This window comes from Xyrauchen texanus, chromosome 34 (genome assembly GCF_025860055.1).
Source record: "Xyrauchen texanus isolate HMW12.3.18 chromosome 34, RBS_HiC_50CHRs, whole genome shotgun sequence".
Classification (NCBI taxonomy): domain Eukaryota; kingdom Metazoa; phylum Chordata; class Actinopteri; order Cypriniformes; family Catostomidae; genus Xyrauchen; species Xyrauchen texanus.
Genome location: NC_068309.1, coordinates 35,405,517 through 35,419,934, shown reverse-complemented (window position 1 = coordinate 35,419,934; position 14,418 = coordinate 35,405,517). Strand labels below are relative to the sequence as shown.

At 37.4% G+C, this 14,418-nt stretch overlaps 1 protein-coding gene across 3 annotated transcripts in view; it reads left to right on the top strand.

Annotated features, from left to right (window-relative positions):
- Positions 1-14,418, top strand: part of stk32a (serine/threonine kinase 32A) — a 93,789-nt gene that overhangs the window by 17,712 nt on the left and 61,659 nt on the right. For all 3 annotated transcript variants that reach the window (XM_052104341.1, XM_052104338.1, XM_052104339.1), the window contains exon 5: positions 13,752-13,925. In XM_052104341.1, coding sequence (XP_051960301.1) covers positions 13,752-13,925 — 174 coding nt within the window. The remainder of the gene's footprint in view (positions 1-13,751; positions 13,926-14,418) is intronic.

Here is a 14,418-nt window from a genome sequence, read left to right as displayed (position 1 = left end):
TTGATCACTTGTAGAGCACAGCTGCGCCTCCAACTAAGATGTCTAATAAAACGTCTGAATAATCAAACACCGGCAAAAAATGATCCGGTATGATCTGTCGAATATTCAGCAGTTCTTCCCTGGTAAAACTAATCGGGAAAGCGAGACAAAAAATATGACAAACCAACAAAAGTAAGAAAAATGCTAGAGAGCTCCACACTGAAGCAGCCAAAGTAGTTGCTAATGGAGAATGTAGCAACTAGTGAAACTTCAGTGAAGACAGCACCTTGCAAATGTTGTACCATTACCCCATGCTGTGTGAATATGTACTTTGTTTGAGGTACAAGTGCTGAACGTAATTTGGCTAATTTGGCTAACACTCTAAAGCTAACGGCAACAAGTCACATGCATTAAAAATGTCACTTCCGTCAGTTGTTAATGGTGAATGCATCTGTGTTGTAAAATAATACTTAGTGTTCAATATGGGACGAAACTACACTTCATGGCTTAGTGCATGTACAGTATAGTGCATTTGGGACACAGCTAATGTCTAAAATTTTGGGGGAAATGATTTCTAAGAAGATTAGAGATGCTAATTGAGAATGCTAACTTGGGTAGCACACTGTGTGTTGAGATACAGCCAATGTAATCTCCATCAAAATGTCTATTTATTAAAGGCGTCTTATCAAATAACAGGTCCAGTGTGTCTATTTTATTTGTAATGCTCTCTTTTTCAAGATGTATGCTAAGATACATGGCCATTCTGAATGAAACTAATGTTAGGACCTACCTCTTGGAGGACTGGAGATTTTGACACATTTTAGTTCTGCTTTTATTATGGTTGGAGATAAAATTGGTAGTAAAAGGAGTGTGAAAATTAAAGTTGGATGTGGGACTAACCAGTGTCTTAAACTTAGCTAAGTGTTGTCATGATGCTTTTAGCTTAACAAATGAATGGAGCTGAATAAGACAAATGACTTGTAGAGTGCGACTGAAAAGCCTTTTTACGGCCATAATTAAATTAACTGTAGTTACCTCATTCGAATGGCTTATTTATTGCTGTCTCTACATATTATGCTTGGATACGAGAAATAATTTATATTTAAAAACATTTAAATACAGCACATTTGAATGTACACACCAAAATATCATGGCACACTTCTGTTTTTCATAATCAGACTATATTGAAGCTTGCTGACTTGGAGCACTAACCATCTAAATCAAATGCAAATGACTAAATCAATACAGTCGTTTTTAGTTACAAATGTAATAATATGTTTTCTACTTATCCTGCAGATTCATATGCATCGATCTACAGTTGATAATTGTAATAATTTTAAAATGCTAAATAAGCAAATTAATCCTGATACGGCAAAACAGTTTACAATATTTTAAAATGTATAAATATAAAATTTGTTACATGTGAGATAGCGCCCGCTTATCATCCATAACCAGGGCTGGACTTGCAATCTGGCATACCGGGCATTTTCCCAGTGGGCCGATGCACTTTGGGGCCAATCATAGGCGGATTGGCCAGCGGGAGAACAGAGCGGGTTCGTCCGCAAAATGTGCCGAATAAGCAAAAATGAGACCTATGTTTACTGATTTAGGGTTCCCGTGGTCATGGAAAACCAGGAAATATCTGGAATTTTAAATTGTGTTTTCCAGCCCTGGAAATGTCATGCAAATTAATAAAACCATATAAAAAAAATCATAGAATTTGTTTAGTAAAATATATAAGATATGCTCAGCTCTAAAATATTTTTAAGCACATTACACATTTTGTTGTTTTCCAAGTAGCCTGTATGTGCTGAACATTCTTTCAAGTTACTTTTGATGCACGAACAATCTGAAGTAGTTATTTTTTCTTTTTCTTGATTAAAACACATTAAGGTCATATTTAAAGAATCCTATAAATGCATTGAGAAAAACACAGAATCGAATCGTTAATTGAATCAAACTGAATCAAACAGAATTTCAATGTGAATCAAATTGTTCTGAATTAGCAAAAAAATCATTTTGAATCGAATACCTATGAATTGTGAATCGAATCGATTTGCTTTCAACCCAAAGATTAATAACTCTAATGTCTAACAGTAGTGCAGCTGTCACTGGTCCTGCTCAACCCGCTCCGAACAGGATTCAAACCGGCGTCTCCGGCATGGGAGGCGGACGGCTAACGACGAGGCTAAAGGCTACAGCCGTTAGCATCAGTCGCTAGTGCGCCTCTTGAGGCCAGGGGAGTGAGGTTTACACACACTGCACAGCACGTACCAGCTTGTTCCCGTTTAATGGTTCCCTCAGAATAATAGTCTTGCAGCATGGGATGGTACATTTGTGAAAGCCTGGGGAATGTTAATTTACTTGGCAGCGGTTTGTGTTGTGTGTGTTCCCCTGCAGTGCTGCGCCTGATGAGAGACTTCTACTGGAGCGAAAGAGGCACTTAAGGTCATCTGACACATACAACCTACTGTACCCTCGATCTCTTGCTTGCTCGTATTTTGAATTTCTTTCTCAAATTTGTTCTCTTAATCATGTTGGCAGTTGGACTTTTTTTGCTTCGGGGTAGGTGACAAATGGATTTTAACTTTTTTTTAGGTTAAAATGTATAGTTTTGTATAAGGGAACGTCTTAAGAGTAAACATTTAACCCTGTGTTAAAGCAATAGTTCACCCAAAAATGATAATTCTGTCATAATTTACTCACCCTTATGTCGTCTCAAACTTGTATGACTTTCTTTCTTATGTGGAACACAAAATACGATTTGTTTTAAGAGTGTATGAGGTGTTTTTTTCCATACAATTTAAGTTAATGGTGTCCAAAACTTTCAAGCTCCAAAAAAATCACATAAAGGCAGCTTAAAAGTAATCTATACGGCTTTTAATGGTTTAATCTATAGATTCTAAAATATAAGTCCTTAAGCCCAAAGTATCCCTCGCTCAGAAGTGGACAGGACGCGTGATGCAAATCTCATCATCAGCAGAGTGCGTGAGCACTGAACGCGCACAGCCCGATTTTTTTCGAACTTCGCATCTTTAAAATGCAAAGACTACGCATCTTTTTAAATGCACAGACTATGCATGCGCTAGAGTTATTTGCACTAATTAGTGGGTCCACAAGGTAGCAACACCTACATTTTGAGCTGTTGCTGTTAAGAAGAAGCGCTAGAAGTCAAGTGTGTATGTGTGAGGAAGTCTGGAGATACCAGCATTTGTTTAACTCGAGTCTAAAGAGAAAGTCCGGTGTCTCATATCAGTCGTAGTGCGCATGTGCTAACTGCCTGTACATGCGCACACAGATATGTAGAGTATACTTTGAAAGGCTTGCGTTCGACAGTACACAGACGCTGAATGTTAGCGTCAAATTAGTAGTATACCCTGGGCTTTAATCTCCAAAACACTTCACTTCCACCTAGACTGCATCGCAAGGACGCATGAACAGTCTTTTCTCATGGACATGCATAGGAGAGCTGGCGGAAACCTTTTGTTGAATAAGGACTGGATTTTTTGCTTTGTTTCTCACCCAAAGCTATCATTAAACCACTCGAGTCGTATGGATTATTGATTATTGATTATTAACTTTATGTTTTCTGCAGAACACAAATGAAGATATTTAGAAGATTATCTCAGCTCTGTAGTTCCATACAATGCAAATCAATGGTGACCAGAACTCCAAAAGCTCCAAAAAGGAGACAAAGTCAGCATAAAAGTAATCCTTAAGACTCCAGTGGTTTAATCAATGTTTTCTAAAGTGATCCAGTTGGTGTTGGGGGACAACAAACTAAAATATTACTTTTTTAGTGCACATCTTGACAGAGCTCCTTGATCTCATGATTTCAAGTTTGATTACACTTCCTATAGCGCCATCTATGGCTGCGTTCCACTTCACTTTAAACATACACACGCTAACTCCACTGAGTACTTCCAGTCAGGGGAATCCCCCTCCGCCATTTTGTAAGTCTGCTCCACTTCGTAATGTGGGCGAGGGAAGTTTCTGTTGACAAAACCTCAACACCTCGAATTTGACAGAGGGAGCGAGCCTGCTCAGATGGACGCTTCAGGCAGCTCCCTATCCCACAATCCAACTTGATTGTGACCAGGGATGTAGTGGAGGCTAAACGCACATAAACGCCGTTTACACACCTCCCAAAATTTGGAAATAGCGTTTACCCACCTCCAAAGTGGGTTTATCCACCTCTAAATTGCGTTTATCCACCTCTAAATGGATAGTTCCTAAGCCATTTTAAATTAAGCTTATGTCGTTTTAGTTTCATAGGTTGTTAAACCTAAGACGAAGTCTTTCATAATGCGCTGCTGGCAGTGTTTCCCATGCGCGTGCATCGATATTGACTACTACCAGCTATATACAGCGTGCTGACCTCAAAAATCCAGCTGTATTCTAACAATAACTTAGCTCTCCTTATTAGCTAGGCTCCTTGCATGCTGGCTAATAAGTAATAACTGACAGTGCTGTGTTGGACAGATTTATGCAGCGGTGTTCCATGACGGAGAGAGAGAGCGCGAGAGGTACGGGTGAGAGAGAGAGAGAGAGAGGGACGAGCGAGAGGTAGCCTAGTGCTGCGCAAATGCGCTACGGCTCTCTGCAATCAAATACGAATTTAAATAGGCTTAGTAAAAAATAAATCGAAAATCAATGTGTGGCGGTCAGCGTTGATATTGTGGCGGGCAAAAATTCTTTGATTCCAGCTTGTTAAATGTAAATATGTTCTAGTGTCTTCTCCTCTGTGACCGTAAACTGAATATCTTTGAGTTGTGGACAAAACGAGACATTTGAGGACGTCATCCTCCTGGGCTTTTGGGAAACACTGATCCACATTGTTCTGACATATTATAGACCAAACAACTAATTGATTAATCGAGAAAATATTCAACAGATTAATTGACTATGAAAATAATCCCAAATCCCTAATCATTATGTACAAGTGCATTGCATTGGAAGCCCTGGATATAAGCCTCCCTCTCTATCTCTCTTAAATATTTTTGTTCTCTCTGTTTTGTCATTTAGTAAACTTTATAGATTTCAACCATATTATTCCTTCTTGGGTCTCTTTAACAAGAACTTAGATTAATGTATGAATTGAATAGTGATTGTCTGACCTATGATGAGGGAACAACCAGTGATACCCTTGGTAGTACCATCAAATGATAGCCTATAGCGATGTCATCAGGATACACATACACCGGTAGGCAGTGGCCCACCTCACCGGGTGACCACATCGTGGTCCACCAGAATTTATAGTTTACCCACCTCTTTTTTTACCACTACACCTCTGATTGTGACATAACACCACAGATTGCACTTGACCTACCCCAAACCCATATAACTGTAGTGTAAGATGGAAGTGAAGTTAGGTCAATTATGCAGTTTAGAAGAGTTATATTGAGATGAATCAATGAATGTCTTCTGAAGTGAATTGATAGTTTTATATAAGAAACAAGTTAATGACTTCTAATCAGCGCTTCCATCCAAGGCTCTGATGCAGTTTGAAATGGCTGAACTCTCACGTGACGGTCGTTCTTCTGTTGTAAATAAGTGCCATTTCTAACTTCTGGGTTCCGGGCTTCTGGCAGTAGTGGGCACTTGCGCAACATAAGCAATGATGTACATTCGAGTCCATGAGACAGAGGGAAGTTAGCAAAGGAAGGGGATACCATTTTGAAGCCGAACTGAAGAGCATTTTAAGATGTGACTATAGTTTCCTGTTCTAAATTACGTAAAAATAGGTGTTATTAATATATGAACATAAACGAGAGACATAAATAGTGACATATTTAAAATCCCTTTTACGTATGTATACTGTAGGTTTTGTAATCACAAATGATGTTGTACTCTGTCATAAGGAGTTCTTAACTGGTTTTGACAACCAACTGTAGAAGTAATTACAGAATTCTATCTTTGTCTCTTAATGACACTCATCAATTATTCAGCAAGAATACAAACTCATCTCAATGGTAGAGGCCTACAAATGCAGTCAAAGTGAATCAATCTTTTACAGTGTGTGCGTACTGGAAGTATAGCTTAGTAGTCTCACACCTTGCGCTTTTTTAGCTTGATGGTGTAATTTGGTCCCTCTTTGACAGCAGCCGCTGAGCATGCATTGGGTACTGGCAAATAAAGCTCGTCAATCAAAGTGGAGTGTAAAATCAATGGGACACACCTCATGTTGGCATCTAAAGCTAATTTACCTGCAATGCTTTTTCCTTAGCATCAGTAATTTGTTAAATCTGTTATTTGCACTAATGTAGGAAAAACTTTTCCAAAAAGATGCCGTTCTAAAAACGGCCAAATTAAAAATTGCTCATATCTTGTCAAGTTACATAAAAACAAATGCATCTGTATCAGAATTATAAAACAACAATTTTAGACAAAGTGAGCTACCTATGGAGGCAGTATTTTTAAGGCATCATAATCGCACTCCTGATGCGAAAAATCTATCCAAGATTGTGGACAACTTCAGAGAAATGTTGCTTATAAATATATGTAAGAGTATTTCAGTATATTTAATTCAACTAGTTCATACAGTATCGATAAAAATAGTGCAGATTAATAAAAAAAAAATATTATTTACCCAACATTTGTGTGTTATGTATTTTATGCTCATTAATATCGCTCCGTTAGCTAACAAGCAACATGCTAACGTCAAACTGTTTTGTATCAGTTGCGATTTAAGTTCCATTTCAATCAGAATGTTGCCAACCTAAGTAAAAAAATATAATTTTATGCATTTTTTGTGTATGTTATGTATTTTATGCTTATCAGTATCACGCTGTTAGCTTAGCAACCTGCTAACATAAAACTGTTTTGGTATTGCTGCCTTCATATGCTATCAGAATTATCGTAAATATGAGTTTCCCACTTGGAAGTTGCACATGAACGACCCCTCAAGTTGTAATTATGACTGGGAAACGCTGAGATAATTTGGATGCATAAACAAACTCTGAATCATAAACTTTCAACATGGAAGAGGAGAGTTAGCACGTGCAGTTTCGGTCATATTTATTTATGTATATCAGCATAAGTAGTAAAATTAATTATGCTGTCAAAATAAAATTTCCTCAAAAATATGTATGAATGAACCTGGCGTTGTACATGTTTCCCGTTCTTTCTGATAACAAAGCACTTGAATGCGACGTACTCGTAATTACCACTTCAGAAATTGGAAGTGGGATAATACAAATAGCACATGAAAGCAGTAATAATTGTGAGTTAGGTTTAATTTCAGTCAGGATGTTGAATTAGAAGGCAGTTGCCTATGCAAAAAAATATTTAAGATCCCCAATATTTTTGTAAGTTTTGTAGTCTATGCTTATTAGTGTCACACTGTTAGCTTAGCAATATGCTAACATCAAACTGTTTTGTTATCAACTGCGAGTTAGGATCCGTTTCAGTTAGGATACTTCTTTAGAAGGCAGCTGACAATGTCGGCAGTAAGCAGCTTACTAGATTTTTTAATTGATGGTGTATCTTGTTTATGCAAGACACAAAGAATGTTTTGTTTTCTGTTTGGTCTCAAAGGATGGGTAAGTCATTTGAAGCCTAATTGAGGATCAGCACGTTTTTGACAGTCATGCAGAATTTAGTGTCTTTACGTCCACACAAAGAAAACCAGTGATCTTCTCGCCCAAGATATTGGCCATTGATAACCTTCCTGTCATACAAAAAAAGCTATATTTATTAGTTATGTATATATGTAGTACTGTGCTAAAAAATTTTTTTATGTCAAGTAGACAGTTGTCCAAAGACAACTACACTCACCTAAAGGATTATTAGGAACACCTGTTCAATTTCTCATTAATGCAATTATCTAATCAACCAATCACATGGCAGTTGCTTCAATGCATTTAGGGGTGTGGTCCTGGTCAAGACAATCTCCTAAACTCCAAACTGAATGTCAGAATGGGAAAGAAAGGTGATTTAAGCAATTTTGAGCGTAGCATGATTGTTGGTGCCAGATGGGCCGGTCTGAGTATTTCACAATCTGCTCAGTTACTGGGATTTTCACGCACAGCCATTTCTAGGGTTTACAAAGAATGGTATGAAAAGGGAAAAACATCCAGTATGCGGCAGTCCTGTGGGCGAAAATGCCTTGTTGATGCTAGAGGTCAGAGTAGAATGGGCCGACTGATTCAAGCTGATAGAAGAGCAACTTTGCCTGAAATAACCACTCGTTACAACCGAGGTATGCAGCAAAGCATTTGTGAAGCCACAGCACGCACAACCTTGAGGCGGATGGGCTACAACAGCAGAAGACCCAACCGGGTACCACTCATCTCCACTACAAATAGGAAAAAGAGGCTACAATTTGCAAGAGCTCACCAAAATTGGACAGTTGAAGACTGGAAAAATGTTGCCTGGTCTGATGAGTCTCGATTTCTGTTGAGACATTCAGATGGTAGAGTCAGAATTTGGCGTAAACAGAATGAGAACATGGATCCATCATGCCTTGTTACCACTGTGCAGGCTGGTGGTGGTGGTGTAATGGTGTGGGGGATGTTTTCTTGACACACTTTAGGCCCCTTAGTGCCAATTGGGCATTGTTTAAATGCCACGGCCTACCTGAGCATTGTTTCTGACCATGTCCATCCCTTTATGGCCACCATGTACCCATCCTCTGATGGCTACTTCCAGCAGGATAATGCACCATGTCACAAAGCTCGAATCATTTCAAATTGGTTTCTTGAACATGACAATGAGTTCACTGTACTAAAATGGCCCCCACAGTCACCAGATCTCAACCCAATAGAGCATCTTTGGGATGTGGTGGAACGGGAGCTTCGTGCCCTGGATGTGCATCCCACAAATCTCCATCAACTGCAAGATGCTATCCTATCAATATGGGCCAACATTTCTAAAGAATGCTTTCAGCACCTTGTTGAATCAATGCCACGTAGAATTAAGGCAGTTCTGAAGGCGAAAGGGGGTCAAACACAGTGTTAGTATGGTGTTCCTAATAATCCTTTAGGTGAGTGTATTTCATTAATGAAAAAAATAAAAAGTGAATTAGCAATTGGCAAGTTTCCATCATTTTCTGATCCTAGTTTCTTTTTAGACACCTCCTTTTTCCTCATATTTGCAACATATCCTGATTTACAGATATGGTTGAAGACTTTTTTGGCAGTAAATATCATTAGTGGTGTTTGCTTAAGAAAGCATCTCTCCTTTTATTCCTCATACTTAGGCAGTTCCGGTTCTATGGGGGTGCTAAACGAAACTTAGAGCACCCTCAATTGCAGATCACCCTCAAACGAAACTTAGAGCACCCTCAATTGCAGATCAGGGCAAACTACTGCCCGCGGGTCGATTTATCATGAACGTTTTTTATTAGAGCATATTAAAAGCTCAGGATTGCCAGATAATAGATGCAACACCCCATCAGTGATTTATACTTGCACAAATAGGACATTTTTCACTTTATGTCATACTTAATTTATGCAAACTGGCAACTATGCATGCGAGTGCTCGTGCTTTCTCTCTGCAAAAAAACAAACAAACAAATTAGCGCTCAATAGTGCACGGAGGGAACACGCGAGTAAATCCAAGCAAGAGAGGAAATTGTTTGTTCTTTGTAAAATGCTGAAGTCCCTCACACCTGTATGTGAATGCTGCATCAAAACTTATAAACGTGTATGATCATCTTGATACTCTACAGGAGCAGCATTTTGCTGTCATTTTCATGGGGAAAAAAACACCCAAAGCAATAAATGTTTTGTACATTAAAAAAACTAATTTTTCCTTATGTTAAGTACCATTTAAACATAAAAAATGTGTCATTATAATACAGCTCCACTTTATACAGAGCACACCCACTATTTTCGGAAGCACCCTCAGTGATTTTGATCTGGAACCGGGCCTGTACTTAGGTCTCTTGATGAACAAACCATTAGCCCCAAGTATTTAACTTCGACATGTTTTGATATCTCAAACATCGTCTGAATATGTAAAAAACTAGTTTTCATTGTAACATTTCATTTTCTCCAACAATACCTCATTTTGCAATCTATAGACTTATTTTTATAATGTTGACCAGCAATGAATAGTAAGCGTCTTGAGAGCACAAACAGTGTTGAGTAAAGAGACACCTTTTCTCTCTTGTATTGAGGATCTCCTACATCACTTCCTGTCAGCTGTCTCAACAGCCTGCCTGCCTGCCCTCATGAATATAAACTGATACTGGCTTTAAACAGACAAACATCACTATGCACTCCAGTCATCTAAAGTAAAAGTCAAGATATATTGAGTGGCTCTATTATGGTCTGAGTATCTGCGATATTCACACTCTTTTAGAAATAGTGGTTCTTCAATGGTTCTTTGTAGCATTTAAGGTTCAGCAAAGAAGTTGTTGATATTTCATTATAGGTTCATCAGAATAGTGTATTGGTTTTTGGTTCTTTAAATTATAGCTCACCCAAAAATACAGTTATTCAACTTGATAATGTTGCCTATTAAGTTGATATTGCTTGCTATTTAGTTGATAGGCTGTATTGCTAAATCTACCAAACTTTAAGATCTGAAAGAACCTTTGTATGCACTGTATAATCGGCAATTCATGTTGTTCTTAAATAAGCAGCTTTTTTCCACAGCAATGCATTTTTAGTACTCTGGATGTCCCACATTTTCTGCTGTATTTGTTTCCTTAACTTTTTATTATGACCTGCTGCTGCTTTGCTGCAATAGTGGGGTTTTCCTCTTACGTCGTACTCTGGGGTTCCCCCAGTACACTTAAAAGAATTGTAAAACAGCAATATCAAACACGGGCAATCTTTAAAAACCTATGAGAACGTCACTTATGCATTTACATAGGATGTACACATATGCCTAGATGTTTTTAATAATTTTGTCTTAATCCTTTTAAACAACGTGTGGAAAAAAAGCCACATTTAAATTACATTTCAGAACACCGCTTTCTGCAAAAACCTGGGAACCAGCAGTATTTTTAAGTCTTAAGGTCTTAAGTCTTTCAGAATGAAAGATATAAATGAAATGAAAGATAAGGAAGCCTTAGCAAAGTCAAATGACATCAACACAACAAACTAACAAGAAACAATGCTTGTAACCACATTTGAAGAGCTTTAGTTCCAACCACTCAACATTTTGCTGCTGTTTGCGAATGTTTGATGAAACTATGGTTTTGGGAAACATCAAATCGTTGAACTATGTTTGTAACGACAGAACTTGCCACTTTAGTTGGCTAACGATACTTTTGGGAAACACACCCCAGTTTATTCTGAAATGATATGAACTTTAATTTAGAAATAGAAAATTACTTTTTATGTGAGAAAACCCTCTTGTCTTTATGTTATAACTCTGATAGTGCTCTGTGCAACTGTAATTATTCAAATAGAAATGGAAGAGCATTTGAACAGGCAGTGAGTACAGTACGTAAAATCAATTTTAGGTTTCAAATGAGAGTAAAATAAGTGTTTGCTGATGTAAACCCCTTGAGTGTGTTAATCATTGATTGAATGATGAGATATACAGGCAGACCAGTGCTCATATCTACCAGTGGGATATACTGCATCTTTGCCTTAAAAAAAACTTTCCAGAGACAGAGAATTGGTACTAAAGCTAGCTTTAGTATATATTTTCAAATCTATTTTGTATCCATTCTTTAATATTAATTTGACTGTTTTCATTACTGTAACTATTAGCCATGCACTTGTCAGTTATACTGTATATTGTGAAAAATACATTCAGTGGCTCCAAAAAGAGCTAAAATGCGCCACAATAATCACTTTAAAGGCATCACAACTCAGGTGCTAAATTCCAAGACATCTGAAGCAATACAATAGCTTTGTGTAAGTAACAGACTTGTTAAGTTTACCAATTACAATTAAAAAAATGATTTTTGTATTACTAAAGCAACACAATTCTAGAACATTTTGTCACAACTGTTATGACTTCTTTGAGTTCTAGCCATTTAATTTGTAAAATGGAAGTTTTTTTAATCCATTTGAGTTGGTACTACATGAATCGTGATGTAGCATTGATGAAACTGAGCATGGGATTTCTAATTTCCTGCATGCTTCACATAGGACTCAATAGGGAGAGTAAATGTTCAAATTAAGTGATATTTTATGTGTTTTTGTGCAAGATGAATATAAAGTACCCACTTGTTAGTGTTTCATGTTTTGTTGTGTTGAAATTTAGAGGAGTTCCTTTAATGTTGGTGTTTTGGGGTTTACTATTATAGCGAAGAGTGGAGCTTGAGCTAAAGATGAGGATGAGTAAATGTCGCACATGAAATTGATTGCTCGATTCATTGAGCAAATGTTGTGATAACCATAGTATAGTTAGTAAACTAATCTGTAGTGCTTACAACCACAGTTTTACTATTTAGTACATAAATAAGATTTAATTGAGTTACATTGACATGACTAATTTTGTTGGGCTTACTCAATTTAACTAGGGTCTTTCTACACAAAGTGTTTGTGTTGAGATTACATAGTTATTTTAAGTTAAGAAAACTCATTTCAAACACTGTCCTCAATTGAATCAAGTTCAGCAAAGAGCCATATTTTTGAGTTGTTTTTCAATAAAAATATTCAACAGGTTCACGTACATGTAATGTATTCAACAAGGTGCTGGAAACATTCCTTAGAGATTCTGGTCGATGTTGACATTATAGCATCACACTGTTACGGCAGATTTGTTGTCTGCACAGTATTGTAACATCTTTTTAGTTTTAGGATTGACTTGCTACAAAATACCAGTACTCTTGACATCCCTACTCACCTGTTACTGTCACCCTTGTCCACAGAACTGCTGCTCACTGGATGTTTTTTTGTTTACGCACCATTCTCTGTAAACTCTAGAGACTGTTTTGCATTACAATCCCTGGAGATCAGCACTTTCTGAGATACTCAAAACTCCCCGTTTGACACAGACAATCACTCCACTGTTAAAGTCACTTAGATCACATTTCTTCACCCATTCTAGGGGTTGCTTTGGGCAAAAACCGACCCTCTGGGCCAAAGATGCATCCAAATTCACATACTTTCAGAATATGTACTGAAGTGGATGAAGAAATTACTTATATACCATTAATAAAGTGTGTTCTTATGTTTGCAGTTTTGTAGTGTAAATACGTTCCCGGTACATCTGGGAACATTTAGACATTGTCCTGTGACTCATATGTTCTTGGATATATGACATTTGAACCATAACTGTGAAAAGAATATGCATAAAAACCCAAAACATTTAAACACCCTCAAAACTAGAAAAAAAAAATGACTTGAGAACCAGAATGACATATTGAGTCTTGTTTTTAAAAATATCTAAAAAAATTTGGTGGGTTTTATGCTTAAAACAAGAAAAATAAATTTGCCATATGGTAAGAAAAAAACCGAACTCCCTGTCTCTTCCCTCTGAATCAAGTTTTGTTTTCTGACTCCATTGGCATATCGTTTTTTTCTTGCTATAAGCCTAGGCGTTACTAATTTAGTTAGATTTTACAGAAAATATTACAAAATATCTTTTCATTTTATTTCTCAAGAAAATTAATGTCTAGAATTAAGTCTAGCTACCTCTAATGGAAAAAAAGACAAAAATAACAGTGTAACCATAAGGAACTACTTTTTTTGGTACCCATAGCTCTGAAAAAGAGATTCTGTCTCATGTAAACAGTTTGCAAAAAAAAAAAAAAGAAATAACTTTTTTTTTTAGGAGAGTAACACTCGAGATAAAATATTACTGTTTCTTGGAATACTGAAATCAGTCTTTTATCTTCTGTCCATGTTCTTTGTGTGATGCAGGTACTCATTTCAAGATGAAGAGGACATGTTCATGGTGGTTGATCTGCTGTTAGGAGGAGACCTACGATATCACCTACAACAGAATGTGCACTTTACAGAGAGCACAGTGAAGCACTACATGTGTGAAATCGCCCTGGCCCTGCACTACCTGCGCAACAAATGCATTATCCACAGGTAATGAATGCAGAGTAATAATAAACACATACAGTAAGTGCCATTCTTATAGGTTTTTTAAAGAGTGCCCGTATTTGTTTGTGCTCAAGTGCGCCGGGGGAATCCCAGAGGATGACATTAGAGGACAATCGCACTATTGCAGTGCAATTCAGCGGCAGGCCGTAATGAAAAGTTAAGGAAACGAATACAGCAGAAACTGTGGGACACCTGGAGAACTAAAAATAGCGAAGTAAACTATACAAAGGTTTCACACATCCACTTATACAATGACAGAAAACGAATAGATTTGCTTTTCACTAAGGAAAAATAATATTGTTAACTGTTTACATCAGTGTCTCCCGTTGAATGCGTTTATATACGCATCATCCCGCGAAGGTCAGGTGGCGGATGCCGCGACTATAGCTCAACTGATAGAGCGTTGCACTTGCTTTTCAAAGGACCAGGGTATGTGTCCTGAAGAGCACGCAAGTTGACATGTGAGCCGAAAATAAAA